The sequence below is a fragment of the Scyliorhinus torazame genome, chromosome 3 (genome assembly GCF_047496885.1).
Source record: "Scyliorhinus torazame isolate Kashiwa2021f chromosome 3, sScyTor2.1, whole genome shotgun sequence".
Lineage (NCBI taxonomy): Eukaryota > Metazoa > Chordata > Chondrichthyes > Carcharhiniformes > Scyliorhinidae > Scyliorhinus > Scyliorhinus torazame.
Window position 1 is genome coordinate 114,026,617 of NC_092709.1, and position 24,495 is coordinate 114,051,111.

At 48.5% G+C, this 24,495-nt stretch overlaps 1 protein-coding gene across 5 annotated transcripts in view; it reads left to right on the forward strand.

Moving 5' to 3' along the window:
- The window catches only part of LOC140408650 (uncharacterized), a 1,063,199-nt gene that overhangs the window by 717,596 nt on the left and 321,108 nt on the right, over positions 1 to 24,495 (forward strand). For all 5 annotated transcript variants that reach the window (XR_011940163.1, XR_011940164.1, XM_072496138.1 and 2 more), the window contains one exon: positions 9,023 to 9,520. Coding sequence is in view for 3 of the 5 variants with exons in the window: in XM_072496137.1 (XP_072352238.1) it covers positions 9,023 to 9,520 (498 nt within the window). In the remaining 2 variants the exon portion in view is untranslated. The remainder of the gene's footprint in view (positions 1 to 9,022; positions 9,521 to 24,495) is intronic.

The window sequence follows — 24,495 nt, forward strand, 5'->3', positions numbered from 1 at the left end:
ATATATCGCCGCTTTTTCACTGTCGCAAGGACAAAATCCTGAAATACCCTCCCTAACAGCACAGTGGGTGTACCTACACCTCAGGAACTGCAGCGGTTCAGGAAGGCAGCTCACCACCACCTTCTGAAGAGCAACTAGGATGGACAGTAAATGCTGGCCTAACCAGCAAAGCCCACATCCCGCAAATGAATAAATAGAAAAATTCTGTTGCAATATGTCGACGTGATAATTGGAGTGTCTGAGGTTTCTTTTGAACTGCACGTCCTGTTTGTTTCCTTTGAAAAAAATTCAAAAACTGCATGCCTGCAATACAGGAAAGAAAGACCAAGTACATGTTTTATTCGGCAGTGAAATATCAATGCTTGTAATATGAAAGTCATTTGGAGGTTAATGGTATAGAGATTGTCTTTTCTTTAGCACTTACTTTACAAAACCCAGTGGCTACCAAGGAGTCTGATTCCCATCTGTTCACTTGTGCCCTTTATCTCAAAATATCAATATTTTATTCAAAAAGTGAGCGTTGCGATCTTCATGAGATTGCATCTCTTTGCAACGTACAAACTATCTGTTCATTTCCAGCAACAGCTTCTCTTCCAGCTCCTGTACTGCCATACAATACAAGAAAATACATAGAACTTACAATACAGAAATAGACCATTCACCCCAACTACTCCATGTTGGAGTTTAATCTCCCCAACTGTTCTGCCAAATTACGTCACCTCACATTGCTCTGAATTAAATTCCATCTGCTACGTAGCTGCCCATCTTTATCTATACTTTGTTGAAGCCAATTGGTGTGACCCTGATTGTTTGCCACACCTCCAAATTTGCCATCATCAACAACATTTGAAAATGTTACTCTCTGTCTGCCATTATTATTTATTTTTTCTTTCATGGGATGTGGGTGTCATTGGAAAGACCTGCATTTGTTGCCCATCACTAATCGCCCTTGAACTGATTGGCTTGCCATTTCAGAGGGCAATTCAGAGCCAACCACATTGCTGTGGGTCTGAAGTCCCATGTAGGCCAGACCAGGTAAAGACAGCAGATTTCCTTCCCACATGTTTTTTTTGACAATTGATGATAGTTTCATGGTCATCATTATTAAGACTAACTTTACATTTCTGATTTATTGATTTTGATTTAAATTGCACCAGCTTCTGTGGTGGGATTTGAACCGTTATCCCCAAAACAGTAGCCCAGGCCACTGGATTAGACCAGCTACATCACCACTTTCCACCATCTTTCACTATGCATGTGTAACACAAAGGTAATGAGCCAAATATTAACCTTTGGGGAACACCGCTGTCTAACGTTCTCCAATCTAACAACAATCATTCATTGCGACTTACTATCCCTGGCCAATTTTCTTTATCCATGCTGATTCTGACACTCCTATTCCATGAACCTCAATTTTATTAACGTGTTTTTTATGAGATACTTCATTAAACATTTTCTTAAAATTCGCATAGATAATATCCACTGAGTTCCGTTAATTAACCTTGGGTGGGATTCTCCCCGCGTGACTCTCGCCACTGACACCGGAGATTCGGCGGGGGCAGTCCCGCTGCTGCTATGCCGGTCCCGCCGGCGTGAATTGAACCAGGTCCCTTGCTGGCGGGACCTGGTGGCACGAGCGGGCTCCGGGGTCCTGGGGGGGGCCCACCGATCCGTGGGCGGGCCTGTACTGTGGGGCCGCTCTTTTACTACGCGTCGGCCGTGTAGGTCTCCGCGATGGCCGACGTGTAGGTGACCCCCCCTGCGCATGCGCGGGGATGACGTCAGCAGGCGCTGCCACTCCCGCGCATGCGCGGACTCCCGCCGGCCGGCGGAGTCCCTTCGGCCCCGGCTGGCGTGGCGCCAAAGGCCTTCCACGCCAGCCGGCGGGGCGCCAACCAGTCCGGGGCGGGCCTAGCCCCTAAAGGTGCGGGCTTGGCCCCTAAAGGTGTGGATCCACACCTTTGGGGCGGCCCGACGCCGGAGTGGTTCACACCACTCCATCCCGCCGGGACCCCCCGCCCTGCCGGGTACGAGAGAATCACGCCCCTTATCTGTTACTTCATCAAAATGTTTAATTCGGTTAGTAAAACACAATCTGTCTATTACAATTCCTTTTGCTGGCTCTCCTTAATTAATTCAAACCTCTCCAAGTATCTGTTAATTTTTAAAATTTGATTATTGTTTCAAAACCTTTACCCTCCCCTGATGTTAAACTAACTGGTCTGCAATTATTAGGAATGTCCTCACCCTCTGTCTTGAATAAGTGTGTCACATTTGCCACTTTCCAATCCTCCTCCCTTATCGAGGGAAAATTGGAAGATTGTGACAAGCCCTCCCACTATCTCCATTCCCAGTTACTTCAGCAACCTATGATGCAAGCATCAGTGAGGTCACAGAGGCACACACATGACTCTGCCAGTTTTTCACATCGATGGGGAGCAATACTGCAAGTGATACCATTCTCTGAATGTTCAGATAATGTGTGACCAAGCCACAAATTTCATATTGGTGAATGCCCAATATCACAGCAAAATGTACAAAGCTTTTAAATTGTGCCATTTACGTGGTGACTCCAAGACCCAGACCCATGGGAGGAAGACTCCCAATGAAAACGACTGCACCTTCCACACGGGATTCATGACCTTCTACCATGCAAGGTCAGGGGACATTCAGTGAGAGCCATGGAGTGGAGCAAGCCATTGACCACCTCAATCACCTTGTCCGCTGCTCAGATTGCCCAGGGCAATATCTGCAGCGCACACCCATCACGTTTGTGGTGTTGTGCTGCTTATTCCACAACCTTACAATTCTGAGGGCCCAGTTGCCATCTCCTGGAGTCCAGAGGCCACCTTGGACTCTTTTGGAGTTTAGCACTGCTGCGGGGGCCTGCATACTCCATTGATAACTGGTATCCACAGCCATAATATCTGAACCTGCATACCAGCAACTAGGGATCACTGACCTCTGTCTGAGCTTTCACTACAGCACAGAAACATCAGAAGGCCTTGGTTGGGCTATAATGGAAGCTGAGACTGTGGCCCATAGACATGTGCTAGTCCGGTAGTGCTGCCCATCATTCCCAAGGTAGAAAGAATGTGCTCCAAGCCGTGTCGATGTTGGAGCCAGACTCCTCCATGCTCACTAACAGTGACAGGAGGTTGTCTGGCAGGCCTGCTAAAGCATCACACATCTCAGTATGCATCACCGTTTTCTTGTATTTTGTTCCAATGAGATCCTCACCTGAGTCTACATCAAAACTTCTCTGGGATCACACCCTCCAAGTAACTTACACACAAGTTAACCTAACTCCCTGGTGTGTCTGTAGTCTATGTATGCCTGGTGACCGGTTGCAACTCTCTACATACCTCTCAGGCAGGTGCAGTGTCAGTATCTGGGCCACTGGCTGCGAGTGTAAGGCCATTTGATCATTTGATCATGCTTCCACCTCCTCCTGGTTTTTCCCTCGTTTTTGTCTCTTAAAGCTACTGCAGCTGACAAGGAGATAATCCTTAACTCTCTGAAAACACGGAAGTATAATGGAAGGCTAGGGGGTGGTGGATGGGGGAGGCTGGGGTGAAGGGTAGGGGTAAGGGAAGAGGGTGGTGCTGAGGAAAGCAGGAGTTCTGCACTCACCCCAGCTGCAGATTGCAAGACATTTTAAGATGAGGGTGAAGAGTGAGAAGTAAGAAATCAGCCAACACTCTTTCTGTCTCTCTCGAGTGACTCCTTCTGCAAAGTGTGCTTATAGATATTGTGGGAAGAGAGAATCAAGTTCAGCTGTGGGATTGACCTATGGGGAAATAGGTAACTGACATTTTATGTTAAGTGCTTGTCGAAATAGTGGATGTATTGAATGTAATCTTTCGAATTTCCTTAAATTTTGAAAGGGGAATTGTGTTTGACAAATTTATCAGAGTTCTTTGAGGATGCAACAAGCAGAGTAGATAGAAGGAACCAGTAGATGTAATGTATTTGGATTTCTTTTTTTAAAAAAATATTTTTATTCTCCTTTTTCATATTTTCTCCCAAATTTACACCCATCAACAATAAACAATAATCAGTAACAAATATGTCAATCCCCATATCAATAACAACGATCCCATCCTCCCACCAAACCCCAATCATTAGCCCGCATGTTCACGCAAACAAATGACAAAAAGGAATTAGGGATCACCCATAGTCGCCATTAACACACACAGCCCCCCTCCCCCAACCCTCCCACCCACCCCCCCATCTAATGTTCAATGTTGTCCAGTTCTTGAAAGTGCATAATGAATAATGCCCATGAATTGTAGAACCCCTCCATCCTTCCCCTCAGTTCAAACTTAATCTTCTCAAGAGTCAAGAATTCCAACATGCCCCCCCGCCACGCCAGGGCACAGGGTGGAGAGGTTGCTCTCCAACCAATCAGGATCCGCCTTTGGGTGATCAACGAGGCGAAGGCTACAACACCTGCCTCCGCACACATTTCCAACCCTGGCTGGTCCGACACCCCGAATATGGCCTCCCGGGGGCCCGAGTCCAGTTTCACGTGCACCACTTTAGAAATTACCCTAAAAACCTCCTTCCAGTAATCATCGAGCTTTGGACAGGACCAAAACATGAACGTGATTAACAGGGCCCCCCCCCCCCCCCCCCCCCCCCCCCCCCCCCCCCCCCCCCGCAACGTTCACACACATCTTCCAGTCCTTCAAAGAATCGGCTCATCCTCGCCCTCGTGAGGTGTGCTCTGTATACCACCTTCAGCTGTATCAGCCCCAACCTCACACACGAGGTGGAGGCATTCACTCTCCGGAGCACCTCACACCAGAACCCCTCCTCCATATCCTCTCCCAACTCTCCCTCCCACTTTGCTTTGATCCCTTCCAGTGGTGCCTTCTCCTCTTCCAAAATAGCTCCGTAAACCGCTGACACTACCCCCTTCGCCAGTCCCCCTGTCGTCAGCACCTCCTCCAGCAATGTGGAGGCCGGCTCCACCGGTGGAAGCCCTGTACCTCCTTTCTGGCAAAATCTCGAACCTGCATGTATCTGAACATTTCCCCCTGCCCCAGCCCATACTTCGCTTCCAGCTCCTTCAGTCCTGCAAACTGACCCCTAGGAAACAAATCTTTTAGTGTCTTAATCCCCTTCTCCTCCCATTTCCGAAAATTTCCATCCCACCTCCCTGGCTCAAATCTGTGATTCCCCCAAATCGGCATTTCCCTTGACTCTGCCCCCAACCCGAAGTGTTGGCGAAACTGCCTCCAAATTCTCAATGAAGCTATTATTACCGGACTCCCTGAGTATTTCCCTGGGGCTATCGGGGGCGGCGCTGTTGCCAGTGCTTTCAATCCTCTGCACAAACTCTCCTCCATTCTGACCCACTGGGAATCAGCCCCTCTGACCCAGCTCCGCTCCTTCATGTATTTGGATTTCTAAAAGGCATTTGGTAAGGTGCCACACATAAGACATGAGACATAGGAGCAGAATTAGACCACTCGGCCCATCGAGTCTGCTCCACACATATAAGGTATGACATTTTTAAAAATCTTTATTGTCACAAGTAGGCTTACATTAACACTGCAATGAAGTTACTGTGAAAATCCGCTAGTCGCCAAATTCCGGCACCTGTTCGGGTACACGGAGGGAGAATAAATCAGTCATTTTCAAGTTGCCAAACTGTAACTCGTGGAGTGCACCAGGGATCAGTGCTGGGACCTCAACCATTTACAATCTATATTCATGTCTTGGTTGAAGGGACCAAGTAGTTTGTAGCCAAATATGCTGATGATACAAAGGTAGTTAGGAAGGCAAGTTGTTAGAGAAGAGGGTGGTGCTGAGGAAAACAGGAGTTCTGCAGTCACCCCATCTGCAGATTGCAAGACATTTTAAGGGTGAAGAGTGAGAGGTAAGAAATCAGTCAACACCTGTAAAGAGATGAATGGGTAAAAATTTGGCAGATGGGATATAATGTGGCAAAACTTGATGTTGTACCCTCAATAACGACACTAGAGAGTAAAACGGTAAAGAAGGCTTTAATAAGCTAAGAACTAGCCTGGTGCCGAGACGGGTGCTTAATGGGTGCCGCCCACAAGGCGGCCCCTTATATACGGCTCCCAGGTGGGCGGAGCCTGTGGCGGAGTCTCCCAGGGTTCCAAGCCCGGTCTTAATGGGGACATCACCTGACATGATGATAAGGGCTACAGTAATACAGTAACCGTTCATCACACATGAGATTATAAAAGTAGGGAAGCGTTGCTACAATTGAACAGGAAATTGGTGAGACCACACCTAGAGTACTGCATTGGAGTTTTGGAAACCTTATTTAAGAAGGAACACATTGCATTGGAGCCAGTTCAGAGAAGGTTCATTCGGTTGATACCTGGGATGGAGGGATTGTTTCATGAGAAAAGGTTAAGCAGATTGGGCCTAAGATCATTGTGATTTGTCCTTAGACAGCATCTTCCAAACCCATGACCGCTACCATGTAAAAGTAAAGTCACCATAATCCCAGATGACCCTTGGCTGCTTTCCCCTTTGAGAGAGAAAGAGCTGACTGATGGTGATTTAACCTGAAGATCACCAGACCTGAGGCGAGGGACAAGGTTGAGAAGGTGGGGCCTTCATGAATAACCTTAGCCGGTACAGGAATTGAACCCGCTGGTCTCGCTCTGCATCACAAACCAGCTGTCCAGCCAACTGAGCTAAATCAGCCCCATGTAGAAGGACAAGTCAGCAGATTCCACCACCTGAAAGATCTTCTCCAAGCCACTCATCATCCTGACTTGGGAATGTATCACCGTTCCTTCATTGTCATTGGGTCAAAATCTTGGAACTCCCTCCCTAAACGCACTTTGGGTGTACCTACACCACATGGACTGCAGCAATTCAAGAAGGCAGTTCGCCACCACCTTCTCAAGGGCAAAGGGTGGTTGTCATTAAGTTGGCATGGGGGTATAAAGGACCATGTCAGTGAGTGGGGGAGAATAAGTTCCATTAAGCTGGCATGGGACATAAAGGTTAATGGGAATGGTTGGTGAGATATGAGTTGGCATGGATGGGGCATGAGTAGTGGTTGTGGTGTTACTGGCGTGCAAAGGATGAGAGATAGAGGGCTTAATATTTAACAAAACAACTGGGCTGAAGTCCCAGAGAACTTTTTAAACAGCCCACCTTGGCACTCGGCAGTTCCTGTGGTGGCCTTTAAACTGTGTCCTGGGTCAGCAGGCTCGTCTCCACCCTCACCCACTTCTCCCCAGATTGAAAAGGAGGGCTGACTGGGCACTATTTCCTGAGGCTGGTGTGATGCATAATCCTGGAAACTAGGCCAGTGAGTCTTAGGTCGGTAGTAGGTAAGTTATTGGAGAGAATTCTCAGGGACAGGATTTATACCCATTTGGAAACAAATGGACTCATTAGCGATAGACAACATGGTTTTGTGAGGGGGAGGTCGTGCTTCAGTAACTTGATCGAGTTTTTTAAGGAGGTGACAAAGATGATTGATGAGGGGAGGGCGGTGGATATTGTGGACTTCAGTAAAGCCAAGATTTCAGACAAGAGGCCCCATGGCAGGCTGGTAGAAAAGTTGAAGTCACACGGGATCAGAGATGAGGTGGTAAGGTGGATACAGAACTGGCTCGGTCACAGAAGGCAAAGGATAGCAGTAGAAGAGTATTTTTCTGAACGGAAGGTTGTGACTAGTGGTGTTCCACAGGGATCTGTGCTGTGGTCTCTGTTGTTTGTAGTGTACATAAACGATTTGGAGGAAAATGTAGCTGGTCTGGTTAGTAAGTTTGCGTATGACACCAAGGTTGGTGGAGGGGCAGATAGTGTTGAGGATTGTCAGAGGATACAGCAGGACATAGATAGGTTGGAGACCTGGGTAGAAAAATGGCAAATGGAGTTTAATCCGGACAAATGTGAGGTAATGCATTTTGGTAGGTCTAACACAGAGGGGAAATGTGCCGTTAATGGCAAACTCTTAGGAATATAGAAAGCTCATGTATTTGCTTTGTTTGGCCCCTTGTTCCGCACTGTAACCAATCACCTTTTGTCGATGTACCATTTGTCAATGTTCTCTGTTGATTATTCGTTTTTCTACTATGTACGTACTGTATACGTTCCCTCGGCCGCAGAAAAATACTTTTCACTGTACTTCGCTACACGTGACAATAAATAAATCAAATCAAATCAAAGTCAGAGTGATGTGGGCGTGAAGGTTCACAGATCTTTGAAGGTGGCAACACAAGTGGACAAGATAGTCATGAAAGCATACGGAATGCTTGCCTTGATTGGATGGGGCATCGAGTATAGAATCTGGCAAGTCATGCTCCAGTTATATAGAACCTTGGTAAGGCCACACTTGGAATATTGCGCACAATTCTGGTCGTCACTCTACCAGAAGGATGTGGAGGCTTTGGAGAGGGTACAGAGAAGGTTTACCAGGATATTGCCTGTTCTGGACGGCATTAGCTATGAGGAGAGGCTGAATAGACTCGGACTGTTTTCATTAGAAAGAAGGAGGTTGAGGGGTGACCTGATAGAGGTCTACAAGATTATGAGGGGCATGGATAGAGTGGATGGGCAGGCGCTCTTTCCCATTGGAAGGGGTCAGTCACCAGGGGCATAGGTTTAAGGTCCGTGGGGCAAAGTTTAGAGGAGATGTGCAGGGAAAGTTTTTTAAACAGAGGGTGATGAGTGCCTTGAGCACCTTGCCAGGGGAGGTTGTGGAAGCAGATACATTAACGGCGTTCAAAAGGCATCTTGACAAACACATGGGTAGGATGGGTATAGAGGGATACGGCACAAGGAAGTGCTGAGGGTTTTGGCAAAGGTTGGTATCATGACCAGTACAGGCTTAGAGGGCTGAAGGGCCTGTTCCTGTACTGTATTGTTCCTTGTCCTTTGAAGAGCTGGGAAATTGTCATCACACCACATGTTTATATGTACTAGGTAATTGGGTTCCGTCACTGCAGAACTGCTATTGTAGGTCAGAAGAGCTGTTTCAATAGACGACAAGCTAATTATTTTTTTTTCATTAAAGGTATCCTGGAAGTGTTAACTGATGGTGAACCTACAGTCTCAAATCAAACAAGTGGGATAGATTATTTGAGCTCTGCTTCAACTCTTGATCCTGACCCTACTTTCAACACCACTTCATTTAATGGAGAGTCTTCGGGTACAGTTGTAACAATCGGTTATGAAATGACTTCCAGTGCCAATGCATCTGATAACCATACTATTGTAACCACTGAAATATATAGTACTCCTATCGCCAACCAAAGTCTTAACCCAGAAGTGAAAGATAGAATCAGTGACTTCCCAGATAACAGCTCCAGTGCCAGAACCGTAGACCTGACGCTCCCTACTGAGCTACAGGATGTGTCAACGCGTCAGAGATCAGACACACAAACATCCTCAGCTGCCATTACGACTTCAGTGAGCTACAGTGTCAGCTCAGGTTTCAAAGTGAGCAGCACTCAGGAACTGTTCACAACTCTTCAGGCTTCGGGAGCTGGTCAAGGGCCACAAACCAATTTAGGTAAGACTTTTCCTCACTTTTTCTCATTCAATGTCTGACAAAATCACAAATCAGCTGAAAGGAACAGGAGAAACTGAAATCAAAACACAACCAGTGCGTGAAAGGAATTTGATGTTTCAAATCCAGAAGAATTGCCAGATCTGTGTTGTCCACCCATATCAATTATTATGATCGGTCAGTGGGGAAAAACAAACAGAAGCTGTGTGCACAAATTTACTGAGTGGTACATATTATTTTTGTTGCTGTATAGAGGAATGATGAGATTCTGGAGGGTATGCACATGTACTGTGCAAGTCCTGCCTGCAAAAACATTGCAGAACATAGTCATAAGACCATAAGACATAGAAGTAGAATTAGGCCACTCGGCCCATCGAGTCTGCTCTGATGAACATGGCTGATGTTTTTCTCATCCCCATTCTCCTGCCTTCTCCCCATAACCCCATATTCACTTATTAATCAAGAACCTATCTGTCTTATTCCATCCACAGCATAACTTAAAGGAGTTGCTGGAGGATGTTGAAACACTGCATACTTTTTGAAATGTTTTCTGTGGCTTAGATGAGCATAACAGTCCCTCCCACGGTGATGAAGCAAAGTTCTAATTGCAGCTTATTGACCTTCTACTGCCAACACCACCCACCCCACTCCCACAAATTGGTCTGACCTTTACCCTTTAATACAGAATTGGCTCTCAGCTCCACCAGTGGGAGACAGGATTTCCTTCATCTCAATTGGAGAGTGCAGCTTGCTTGTCAAATTGAATGGAGACCCAGCCATGAAAATGGTTTCGCCTTTTCGCTGGTAGCATCCGGCAGGTATGCCAATTTCTCTTCCTGCCACCAAGCCAATGCAGGCCTCACCTCAAAATCAGCCCCAAACACTCCATCTGTCACCCTGACTCTTCGCCGTGCAGTTCTGAAAAACACAAACAAAACTTACACAGGAGCACTGTCATGTGCTATCACTGTCATTTGTTGGAGGTGGATTTTTGTGAAGGTTCTCCTGACTGTCTGCTCTAACTTTAATGGAGAAGCTGCAGAAACCCAAAGAAATAGCTCAAACATCTGGGGCGGGATTCTCCACTCCTGCGTCGAAGTGCCCACGCCGCCGTGAACGCCGTCGAAGTTCACGACAGCGCGAAACGGCCACTATCCCGACCGATTCAGGGCCCGATGATGGACTAGGAGCGGGGCCGCGTCATCTACACGCGCCAGGCCTTGTCGCCACGTAAAGGCGGCGCCGCATACATGACGCGGCCGGCGCCGCATAACTGGCGTCACCCGTGCATGCGAGTCTGCCCCGCAAGAGGATGGTGGACGGATCTTGCGGGGCTGCGGAAGGAAGGAGGTCCTCCTTCAGAGAGGACGGCCCGACGATCGGTGGGCACCGATCGCAGGCCACCCCACATTTGAGGTACCCCCCGGTGCAGGATCCCCCCTCCCCCCCCCCACCCCCGCAGGCCGCCCCCCCAGCGTTCCCACGCTGTTCCTGACGGCAGCGACCAGGTGTGGACGGCGCCGGGGGGAACCTGCCGTTTTGGGCTGGCCACTCGGCCCATCCGGGCCTGAGAATAGCAGGGGTGCCGGAGAATCGCCATTTTGGGTGTCTCGGGCGATTCTCCGGCCCGCGGAACTCGACGGGACCGTTCCCGCCGCTTGGGAGAATCGCGGGAGGGTGTCGGACCGGCAACACGGGAAATTTTGGCGGCCCAGGCGATTCTCCCAACCGGCGCGGGAGTGGAGAATTCCGCCCCTGGTTCATGGGACTTCCACTGCAGTTATGATGAATGATCAGGAGAAATTCCTGTGGGATTTGCTACGGCCTGGTGAGAAAGAATTAACTGGCTACCCTCCATTCAAAGGTTGCAACAAAAGTTTAAATTTATTTTTCACGAGAGTATGCCTTTTTCAAATCAGAATGTATCTAACTATCCAAGCACTGGTCAATAAGGAGCCGATTAAACAACATTTTCTTCAGTCAAAGAGAGAGCAAATTTATAACCACTATGCCCAAGGAAAAATGTGATGTATCTGTTATATTCTCAATGTGTCGCAAAGAGAAAAGGAATGGAGTTGCCACACACTTGGATTTTGTTCCAAACAGCACGGTAGCATAGTGGGTAGCACAGTTGCTTCACAGCTCCAGGGTCCCAGATTCGATTCCTGGCTTGGGTCACTGTCTGTGTTGAGCCTGTACGTTCTCCCCGTGTTTGCGTGGGTTTCCTCCGGGTGCTCCGGTTTCCTCCCACAGTCCAAAGATGTGCAGGTTAGGTGGATTGACTATGCTAAAATGCCTTTAGTGTCCAAAAAAGGTTAGCTGGGGTTACGGGGATAGGGTAGAGGTGTGGGGATAGGGTGGAGGTATGGGCTTAGGTAGGGTGCTCTTTCCAAGGGCTGGTGCAGACTCGATAGGCCAAATGGCCTCCTTCTGCACTGTGAATTCTATGATGATGTGAGGTTTATTCAGGAGATGTTGCTCATACAAAAAACAAGATGGAGGACTAAGCCCTGCGCAAAACACTGCTGATGTCACTACTGATCACGTGATCATACCAGCAGGCATGTATTACTTAAATACATAACACCCCCACCCCCCACCTTTACTACTTTAGTACAAGCGACAACTTTTCTTAACGTTTAGAAAACAGACCCAATTATACATTTGATATGTTACTTTGCACCTTTATCTTTTTGCATAGGTGCAACTTAATAAGACAGTTTCTCAGGTGGATGTCTATTTCTTTTGGGTTGTACTCAACGTTCTGGAGCAAGGCTACTCGAGACCTTTGACATGTTTTCTTTTTCTTCTGTTGGTCATACCTCCTGTGTCTGTCTCCATTGGTGTTGAAGATTCCTCAGAAACAGAATTTGAATTCATCCCTGTTTGGTCTCTGTTCAGAAGTATCACTGCTTAGATTGTCCGATGGAAATACTTCCTGGGAAGTCTCAGCGATTTCACTTTGTGAAACGAGTAATTGGTCAGTATGATGTCGCCAAACGCTCTCAACATCCATCTGTACAGTGCATGACATTGGACCTGTTTTTCCTAGGACAACAGCAGATACTCATTTCTCATTTGTGGTGTAGCTTCTTGCGAGCACTTGCTCTCCTTGAGTACACACACTCTTTTTAGAGTTTTGTTCCCACCTAGCAATCTGTACTTGTTGTCATTTAACAATCTCTGAAGTATCAGGTGGTATCAAAAGGTCAAACTTTGTTCTTAGCTTTTTTTGAAAAGCAGCATTGCTCGTGAACATTTTGTTGTTGCGGTGTGATATTTTGGTATGACATCAAGAAGTTATTCACTCATCTTGAAAATGTACCTTGATTCTTCGATGTCACAAAGGAATGTTTAAATGACAGTATGAATTGCTTGGCCAATCTATTTGTTGAAGGGCGATACGGAGTCGACTTTATGTTCTTTACACCATTTCATTTGAAGTCGTTCCCGAACTCCTTGGAGATGAACTGGGTTCCATTGTCACTTACGACCTAGAATCATATAATCTCTACAGTGCAGACGGAGGCCATTTGGCCCATCGAATCTGCACCGACCCTTCGAAAGAGGCCCACTCCTCCATCCTATCCCTGTAACCCTACCTAATCTGTACATCCCTGGACACTAAGGGGCAATTTAAGATGGCCAATCCACCTAACCTGCATTTATGTGGACGGTGGGAGGAATCCGGAGCACCCGGAGGAAAACTACATAGACACAGGGAGAAAGTGCTAATTCCACACACACAGTCACTCAAGGCTGGAATTGAATCCAGGTCCCTGGAGCTGTGAGGCAGCAGTGCTAACCGCTGTGCCACCATGCCAACCCCTGGACCTGTGCCAGTCCAGCAAGTCTTGCAAGTATTTCATCTAACTTCTCAATAGTTTATTCTGTCGTCATTGATTTCATAGTCATTACTTAAGACCATTTAGAATGTGCATCTACAATCACTAGGAACAAATGTCCCTCAACTGGACCAGCGTAGTCTATGTGTATTCTCAGCTATGCTGCATTGGCCATTCACACAGATGTAAGGGTTGCAGTGGTTCTGAGTTGCTTACTTTTGGACAGGGCTGATATTGCCTCACTTTCTTTTCAACTTGAGCATCTAATCCTAGCAACCAAAAATAACAGTTGCTTCACGCTCACCACACCAGGATATCCCTCATTAAGCTGGTCAAAGACTTTACTACGCAAGCATGGAGGAATAATCATTCAGATTCCCCACAATAAGACTCCATTCTGGACTGTCAGCTCAAGTCTTCTTGTGATGTTGGGGTTGAGGTCCGGATTTCTATAATGTACATCTGTCATTGTTCCTTTTAGGATCATGTCGCTAACCTTCCCCATCACTGGATCGGTTCTTGTGTATTTCTGTACTTGAGATGAAGTCACAGGTACATTATCCATGTGTGAGAAATATACGATGTTGACAACATTTTCTTCAGTTGCTTGCTTGATTTGTAATGAGAATCTTGACAAATCATCCGCATTTGCATGTTGCTCTGATTTACGATAATGGAAGTGTGTATCAATAATACCAAAGCTCCTGGGCGGGATTCTCTGATCTCACGCCAGGTCGGAGAATCGCCGGGGGGGGGGGGGGGGGGGGCAAATCATGCGACGTTGCCCCGACGCCGGTCTACCGATTCTCCGGCAACCGGAGAATCGGTGACAATGGCGGCGGCACGGTCGCCACGGCACCGGTTGGGGGGTGCTCAACGTGCCCTCCCGCCCCCGCCGACTCTCCGCGGAGTGCATGCCGAGTTCGGCTGAGTCCCGTCGGAGCCGTTCCCGTGTGGTCCTACCCAGCAGGATCTCGGCGTTCATGCTGCGGGGACCGTCCTGGTGTAGGGGAGGGGGCATCCGACTCCGGGGGGGGGCCTCCAAGGTGGCCAGGCCCATGATTGGGGCCAACTGATCGGCGGGCGGGCTTATCCAGTGGGGGGGGCTATCTTCCTCCTCGCCGGGCACCTGTGGGACTCCGCCATGTTGCCCGGGGGTCAACGCGGAGAAGGCAACCCACGGCTGGCACGGAGAAGGCAACCCACGGCCGGCACGGAGAAGGCAACCCACGGCCGGCACGGAGAAGGCAACCCACGGCCGGCACGGAGAAGGCAACCCACGGCCGGCACGGAGAAGGCAACCCACGGCCGGCCCGGAGAAGGCAACCCACGGCCGGCCCGGAGAAGGCAACCCACGGCCGGCCCGGAGAAGGCAACCCACGGCCGGTGCGAGTTCACGCATTTGTGAACTTGCGTTGGCCGTGGCGCGCATGGGCGGACCCGCGTCGGCTGTGCTGACACCCGTATCGGCAGCTGGAGCCTGGTGTAGCGCTCCAGTGCCGTACTGGTCCCCTGTGCGGCGCAGGATTGTTGCTCCTAGAGGCCAGATGATGTCGTCGTAAAATGCTCCGGCGTTTACGACGGCATCAACACTTTGCCCCAGGATCGGAGAATCCCGCCCCCTCTCTGTAACCTACTAGCTGCTAAAGAAGAAATACCTTTATATGGTCCAAATATTGTTGTCAAGATTTGGTGATCTGTCAAAAGTGTAAAATGACCTCCATAAAGATAGTGGTAAAACCTTCTTATTCTGAATATGATCCTCAAAGCTTCTTTTTCTTGCTGAGCATAGTCCGTTTCTGCACTCGTCAGAGTTTGTGAAGCAAATTCCTCTCCTGACGACATTATGTGTGAGACGACTGCACCCCAACTCCATAAGGTGATGCATCACAAGTAAGTTGTAACTTCAGCTTGGGATTGTCGTGACCCAACACCTTTGACTTCTTTAAAGTTTATTTGACCTCTTTATGTGCACTTTCACATTCTTCTGTCCAGTGCCCTACCTGTTTGGCAAATAAAAAAGTGTGTGAAGGCTTCAATCACATTGCTAACTTTGGGACAAATATACTGAAATAATTTATTAATCCCAGAAACGATCTCAGTTGTATCACATTTTGAGGTTGTGGTATTTCTAAGATTTCTATCATCCTTTTCTGCTCCTTATGCAAGCCATCTTTATCAATGATGTGACCCAGGTAATTCAAGGATGTCATGGAAAAGTCACACGTTTCCTTTTTAATTCGTAGATTATGATTTTGACGACATTTTAATGTAACTTCCAAGTTCTTGAACCGGTGATGAGAACGTCATCTAGTTAACATTACACCCCATTTAGCCCACTCAGAATTTGATCTATGGGTCTCTGAAAAAGAGCAGGATGTTATTTCAAATGGAAGCCTTCTGTAATGGAACAGACCTTTGTGCATCACGATAGTGAGTACAGCTATGATTTTGCAGCCACATTCATATGTACACGTGCCCATGTTAGATCTATTTCACTTAATTTCTGGCATCCAGAATGTCCAGCAAACAGGTCTTCAATCAGCGGCAGTGCATAGTGATCTGCGCACAATCCTGGGCTTATTGTTGTCTTGAAATCTCCACACATCTTTACTGAGCCATCGCATTTTCATACAGGAACGATTGGTGTAGCCCAATCACTTGTAGTAACTGGTTTCCTAGAATCCCTACAGCGCAGAAGGGGGCCATTTGGCACGTGAAGTCTGCACCGAACCTTCGAAAGACCACTCTACCTGGGCCCAATCCCCCACCTTATCTTTGTAACCTAACCCAACCTTTGGACACTTAGAGGAAAATTAGTGTGACCAATTTACCTAACCTGCACATCTTTGGACTGTGGGAGGAAACAGGAGCCACCCGAAGGAAACCCACACCAACACGGGGAGAATGTGCAAACACCACACAGACAGTCACCTGAGGTTGAATTGAACCCATGTCCCTGGCGCTCTGATGCAGCAGTGCTAACCACTGCACCACCGTGCCGATTTATGGCTCCTGTTTGGCCGGGTCTGTCTGGTTCTGCTTTGAATTTCAGCCTGATGGCATAAGGCAGGCATTGTCAAACTCGGGGGAGCGACCTGCGGGTGGGTCACGGGCGGGTGTCGGGAGGTCGCGGACCCGTCCGTCGCAGCGCTCCCGATCGCACAAATCCGCACACAACAGCACAGCAGTCAGCTTTTAATAATGCCGGCTGCAAGCGGCCTTCAAAATGGCCAAGAACAGATAAAAAAATTTGGCCGCACTGTGCATGTGTGCCCAATCATCGGTGCGCATGCGCAAAACTATGCGCATGTTCACCGATGATCGGGCACGCATGCGCAGTGCGGCCGCATTTTTTTTAATATGGTCGCAGCCTTTTTTTTCCCAAGTTCAGGGGGGCAAAGGGATAAAGGGACCATTGGGTCCAGAGGGACCCAAAACCATTTCCTCCATTTTTGTCAGTAATAAACAAGGTAAGAGAAAATGGTGGGTCACGCAGGTCGGCTGGCATGGGTCGCGAAGGTCAGCCGTCGTGGGTCGCCAAGGTCGGCCGTCGTGGGTCGCGAAGGTCGGTCAGCGTGGGTTGCAAAGGTCAGCCGGCGTGGGTCGCAAAGGTCGGCCGGATTGGGTCCTGAAGGTTGGCCGGTTGGTAAAAATGGGTCCCCAGAAAAAAAGTTTGAAGAGCACTGGCATAAGGTACGATTTTGGCTGTGAGACAATTTAGCATAATGTTTGGCTTGATTTTGAGTTGGAATTCAACTCCTGTCATTTAGCCCAGTATGATGAATGTGAGAAGTTTTCATATTTTAAGAGAGAATCATTGATTTCTAATGGGGCAATGTAACCTTTTGTAACAAGACACAAGAATGTAGTGTGCTTTTGAATTGCAGGTGGCAGAGTGAATGGGAGGACAAGGTTTGGGAGTTGGTTCTGGACCACCAAGCTGGATAGACAGGGTTCAGTTTGCTCTGAAAGAAGTCTCTTTTGTCCCAATATAAGCACCGTAATCCCTTGAAGTTGACTGATGTGTTGGGTGTTCTGGATCACAAACAGGTCACCAACACTGGAAGTGGTGCAACTCTATTTTATTATAAGGTTAACTATATTAACATACTTGAACTGTGGGTAAATGCAATATAAACGCTTGAAGAATTGCCAGTTCCGTGGCCGTGCATGTGCACGGCGGCGACCTGCAATGGCCGCCGCAAACGACATGGCGCTGGCCGCGAGCGGACACGACCTGCCAAAACATTCCTCCCTGGACACCCCCGGGCCACCCCCCACCAGTCCCCCCCAGCCCCCCCCCCCCCCCCCCCCCCCCCCCCCCCAGCCAACCGCACGGCTCCCACCTGGCTGTGGCGGCGCTGGACACAGTCCGCAGCTGCCATGTTCATGAAAACCGAGAGCACACGTGTCCCGTGCCAACGGGAACTCGGCCCATTGGGGGCGGAGCATTGGGGAGGGGCTTCAGGTAACGTCCTGGGCCCATCCCAACGCCGTGCTCCTCGGTGATGCCGTTTTGAAGGGGGTGGAGCATCTGAAAACCGGTGCCGCCTCTGATTTGGTTGTAAACAGGGATTCTCCGCCCAATCGCTGATTACAATATTGGCGTCGGGCAATGGAAATTCCAGCCCTCGGTATTTATCATAGAATGTTCTCCCGCTGCAGAATCTTGCTATTGGCCACCATTTCAAGTGGGCGGCCCGTCAGCGAGGTCCCACAATTGGCCACTCCCGCCCCTGCACTGCAAATCAGGCCCCCACCCCTACCCTGCAAAGCAGCCCCTCACCCCCGGATTGTCTGGGTGGCTACTCCCTTTGCCCAAGTACGGTGGTGACCCACCCCCCCCCACCCCTCCAGGGACTCTCTAACTAGGGAGACCCCCCCATGGATTCTCGTAATAGGGAGACCCCTCCAGGGACCCCCTTAATAGGGAGACCCCACAGAGACCCCCTTAATGGGGAGACCCTCAGAGACTCCCTGAATAGGGAGACCCCCCTCAGGGATCCCATGAATAGGGAGACACCTCAATACACCCTAACTGAACGAAACCCTGTACACAGACCCCCTACAGGAACCCCTTTTTAAAAAATTTAGAGTACCCAATTACTTTTTTCGAATTAAGGGGCAATTTATCATGGCCCATCCACCTAACCTGCACATCTTTGTATTGTGGGGTGAGATCCATGCAGACACAGGGAGAATGTGCAAACTCTACACAGACAGAGACCCGGGGCCAGAATCGAACACGGTCCTCAGCACCATAGGCAGCAGTGCTGAGCACTGTGCTACCGTGCCACCCTTAGAGACCCCCCTAACTAAAGGAACCCCCCAACAGTGACCCCCTAACTAAAGGAACCCCTGGCTCAGACCTCTACAGAGACCCCCTAGCTAATGGGACCCCCACAGAGACCCCCTAACTAGAAGGACCTCCAAAGAGACCTCTTAACTAAAGGGACCTCCCACGGGGACCACCTGTCTAAAGGAACCACCCCCACAGAGAGCCCCTAACTAATGCGACCCCCCACAGAGATCTCCTAACTAAAGGCACCTCCCACAAGGTCCGCCTGACTAAAGGGACCCCCCCTCAAAGAGCTGCAATCACATGCTTCAGTGATTGGAATACACTTAGTGATTGGAATGCACTTACCTCTCTTTGATGAGGTTGATGTTTGTAAACATGGGAGTTTCAGCATCGGGGTCACTCATCCATGAAGAGAGATGAATGAATCAAGGCTGCAAATGTTTTATGGAAGATGTCAATCACAGCCCACTACTAGACATGAATGATGGCTAATGGATCTGAGGGGTTGAAACACAGGACACAGTTGTTTTCCTTTAGTTCCTTCAGTTAGATCTTGGGCGGGGGGGGGGTCTCCCTTTTAAGGAGGTCCCTGGGGTACTCCTAATTAAGGGGGTCTTGGGGGGGTCTACCTATTAAGAAGGCTCCTTGAGGGGTTTTCCTATTTTGGAAGTCTCGGGATGGTAGGGGGGTTTAGTAGGGGAGGGTGGGCAGATAGTGCATTGTAGGGGGGAGAGTGGCCTTCGGGTGGATTTTTGGGGGTAACCCCTTGGCCCACCGCGAGGTCCACCACGTCAGACTCACATTTGATAAGATCTATTGTAATCTGCGCCCACATGATTCCCGACCCAGGAGACCGGAGGATCACAGAGGGGTGGAGATTAGGGTGCCGGAACTGCTAAAAGTATGCAAATGAGTCAAATCAAGGGCGCCATTCTCCGCCGGCGGGAGTCTCCGTTTTGCCGGCGCCCGGGGGTTTCCCGACGGCGTGGGGCTGCCCCACAATGAGAAACCCCATTGACCGGCCGGTGTTACGGAGACTCCCGCCGGCCGGTCGGGGCAGAAATGTGGCGGGGCGGGTAGGAGAATTTCGCCCAAGATCCATTCATTTACATTCTCCCACTGGCACACGGGCATGAAACTCAATCATACCGCCAGCAGGGGGTGGGACCCTACTACCGACAGCGGGTAGCGGAGAATTCAGGCCATTGTGTTTAATTCTGTGTTTAAATTTTGAAAATTTACTATAAAAGCTGTCTACTGCTCAGCATTATCACTCCTGTGGTAATTTCCTCATAATCTTCCAAAGTAACAAGTTGGGTTAAGGTTCAGACCTAAAGTAACTGAGGCTCTCATCCTTGGACCCATAACACCAGTGAATCTTCAAACACCTTTTTATACCTTTCCAGAAGTTGGTTTTGGTCATTCATTGAATTAAGCAGTTGAGTTTAATTTTTCCCAACCATACTCAGCCAAACAAAACAGAAAGGCTCTCAGACAACATTCAGAGGCAACTCTGCTGTTTGTCCATTTACTTCCTCTTTTACCTGGGACTGGTTTAGCACAGTGGACTAAACAGCTGGCTTGTAATGCAGAACAAGACCAGCAGCGTGGGATCAATTCCCGTACCGGCCACCCCGAACAGGCACAGGAATGTGGCAACTAGGGGCTTTTCACAGTAACTTCATTGAAGCCTACTTGTGGCAATAAGCACTTATTATTATTACCATAATGTATCCCTTTAGTGGTACAATCTCTTCTGTGTATGTCCACAGGATAACTTTTGATGTCTTTAATGGCAGATGCTTTAACTACTGATTATAGATTGTCTCTGGTATTAATGATACAGCCACACCCACATTACTTTTATTTTGACTTGGCTACCATCAGGTTTTGGGACTACCCAGAAAAGATGTTGATCGCCTAGTTTCAACTCCTGAAGTTGTTTGGGTACATCATCTCCTGAGGGGGTCTTAAACTTCGGTTATCATCTTGTAGACTCAATTAGTAATAATAATAATAATAGGGGCTGGTTGAGCAAGGAGCTGGTTTAGCACAGTGGGCTAAACAGCTGGCTTGTAATGCATAAGCAGGGTCAGCAGCGCGGGTTCAATTCCCATATCGGCCATCCCGAACAGGTGCCAAATGTGGCGACTAGGGGCTTTTCACAGTAACTTCATTGAAGCCTACTTGTGACAATAAGCGATTATTATTATTATGCTTCCTCTGAAGAGCTTCATAACAGAATCCACATATCAGCCTATCACAAAGGGTGTCATCTAGTGTTGCACCAAACTCGCAGTATTTTGCACACCGGCTCCCAGGGTCTATACTTCATTCAATCTTCCCCCTTCCATTTATTTTTTCATGTAAGAAACAAGAGGTCTCCTAATCCACAATGCAATATATATATCGCTAGGGTCCCAGATTCGATTGCTGCTTGGTTCACTGTCTGTGCAGAATCTGCACGTTCTCCCCGTGTCTGCGTGGGCTTCCTCCGGATGCTCCGGTTTCCTCCTCAAAGTCCCAAAAGACGTGCTTGTTAGATGAATTGGACATTCTGAATTCTCCCTCTGTGTATTCGAACAGGCACCGGAGTGTGGCGACTAGGAGATTTTCACAACGTTAATGTAGGCTTACTTGTGACAATAATTAAGATTATTATGATGATTATTATTATATATTTTCTTACGCCTGGACTGCGGTTTGACTTTTTCAAGTGTAGCTTGCCCAGAATCAGAAACACTTTTGAATTCCCATTCCTGCAGCCCGTTTCACTTGGCCACGTGTATGGTTCCTGCAGCTTAGAATCTACCCACTTCCAACGGCAAGCAAGTTTTAAAACTTTTTGTTCTGCTTACTCACAGTTGTGCTTTGTTCTTATTTTCAAACCTTTCTGCATCAATGGCCTTTTCTTTGATTGACATTTGAGTCCGGTCCAGAGAACCTTCCCCTTTGCTCTCGTGACCGTTTTCACTTTTAAAGTCGACACTTTTAGTGATCCACCAGTTTTCTTTCCTCTCAATCCTCATCACCAGTTTTCTCTTGGGTTTCTCCCAAACACGATGCAAGGTTTATTTATAGATTTTTAAACATTGAGACTGATTTTGGTGGCATGATGGCACAGTGTTTAGCACTGCTGCCTCACAGCGCCAGGGACCCGGGTTCAATTCCGGCCTTGCGTTACTGTCTATGTGGAGTTTGCACGTTCTCCCTGTGTCTGCATGGGTTTCCTCCAGCTGCTACGGTTTCCTCCCACAGTCCAAAGATGTGCAGATTGGGTGGATTAGCCTTGCTTAAATTGCCGCTTCGTGTCCAGGGATGTGCAGATGAGGTTATGAGGATGGGGCAGGGTAGATGGGGGAGTTGACCTTTCAGAGGGTTGGTGCAGACTTGATGGACCAAATTGCCTTCTGCACTGTAGAGATTTGATACTATGATTTGGATTTGCTGATTTCTTGGATGTGGTCAGACGTGGAAGATGTTGCAATTACAAGCAGATCTTGTTTTGCCCGTAGATTGCCAGTAAACTGACTTCCAAATCGATTAATGAATTTGTTCCAAAAGAGGGAGAGAGCACAGCCTTTCAGCCAGTTTTCTCTGCTGAAGATGTTGTTGCAATTTCTCTGTGGTAGCTGCAGCCTGACCTGTTCGGTGAGTCTGTCTGTGGCTATCACTGCTTCAATATATCGCACTTCGCATTTTAATATCTCTTCCTTAGTGAAGAATTCAATGGGTCTTTGAATTAAAGAAAATGCCTCTCTCTTCACACTCCCGTGGGGGTGATCTGTTTGCTTATTCACCTTCACTTTCACCTTGGGAAGGGTGTTTCATTAGAATTCACTTAAATTGCAAAATTTTTAGTTCACTGAAAGTATTTTCAAAAATAAAGGGACAGGATAGCATCATGACAAAATGTAATCCAGAGTGTTCAAGTGTACCCCATTGGAGGGCAATAAAGTGGGATTATCCTTCAACTGTTACTATCTGCAATTGTTAGTAGTTTTAAAACCTTCTCCCACGTATTGGACAACACATCAATATTGCTGCAGATCCCTTATATAGATACACACAGAGATACATAGAAGATAGGAGCAGGCCTTCGAGCCTGCTCCGCCATTCATCACGATCATGGCTGATCATCTAACTCAATAGCCTAATCCTGCTTTCTCCTCATAGCCTTTGATCCCATTCTCCCCAAGTGCTATATCCAGCCGCCTCTTGAATATATTCAAAGTTTTAGCATCAACTACTTTCTCTGGTAATGAATTCCACAGACTCACCACTCTTTGTGTGAAGAAGTGTCTCCTTATCTCTGTCCAAAATGGTTTACCCTGAATCCTCAGGCTGTGACCTCAGGGGCGGGATTCTCTCCTACCCAGCGGGGCGGGGGGTTCCGGCGTAATGGAGTGGCGGGAACCACTACGGCGTCGGGCCGCCCCAAAGGTGCAGAAGTCTCCGCACCTTTAGGGACCAAGCCCTCACCTTGAGGGGCTAGGCCGGCACCGGAGTAGTTTGCACGCTGCCGGCCTGCAGGAAAGGCCTTTGGCACCACGCCAGCCGGGGCCGAAAGGTCTTCGCCGGGTGACGCGGATCGGTGCATGCGGGGGAGCGTCAGCGGCTGCTGACATCATCCCCGCGCATGTGCAGGGGAGGGGGTCTCTTCCGCCTCTGCCATAGTGAAGACGATGGCGAAGGCGGAAGAAAAAGAGTGCCCACATGGCACAGGACCGCCCGCAGATCGGTGGGCCCCGATCGCGGGCCAGGCCACCGTGGGGGCAACCCCCGGGGCCAGATCCCCCGCGCCCCCCCCCCCAAGACCCCGGAGCCCGCGCCACCTTGTCCCGCCATTCAAACGGTCGTTTAATCCACGCTGGCGGGACAGGCATTCCAGCAGCGGGACTTCGGCCCATCGCGGGCCGGAGAATCGGCGGGGGTGGGCCCGCCGACCGGCGCAATGCGATTCCCACCCCCGCCGAATCTCTGGTGGCGGAGACTTCGGGACATGGCGGGGGCGGAATTCACGCCAGCTCCCGGCGATTCTCCGACCCGGCGTGGGGTCGGAGAATCCCGCCCCTGGTTCAGCTCACACCAATCATTGGTACCATCTTCCCTGCATCGACCCTGTCTAGTCCTCTTAGAATTTTTAAATCTGTCAATCAATTCAAAACTAAGCCTGGTGGGCTGTGGAAGGTGTCACAATCCAATTTGACCTTGTTCTCAGAGGTAACCAACTGACTTGTGAATTATTATGACTATTAAAAGTAAAACAACAGCTAAACCAAAGTTATAATGTAGGATTAGTGTTAGTGCAGCACTTAGTACAACACTGACATCAAGCCTACAGCGTAGTCCTGATTACTTCAGAGGAATGAGATGCTGTTACTGACAGGGTGGTCACTTGCAATTGGCTGCAATATGACTTCTGTCATTGCCGTATGATTTTAAACCTTCATTTAAAATTTGAAAAACCCTGAGGTGGGTTGCTACTAATCCCTGATGACAGAAAAGAGCTGGGTTTTCTGTCAACTCTTTAATTGATGGTAGTCTCTCCAGCAGCACAGGCTGGAAACCAGCACTCTGTACGGACTGACTACATATGCACAGAGCTCTGTTTTCTCTCACTCAACACCACTGCAACTGGACCAATAACCATGGTGCCCCACTCAAATTGCTGTGAAAAATGCAGTTGCTCTGTAATCAATGAAGTCAGAGCTTAAAGGAAAAGCATAAGCTTGAATTTTATTTTCATTTACCGTTTTAGAAATCAATCCTTTTTCTGTTGCTATAATACCCTGTTCACAATTTGCAAACAAGTTACATTAATCCAA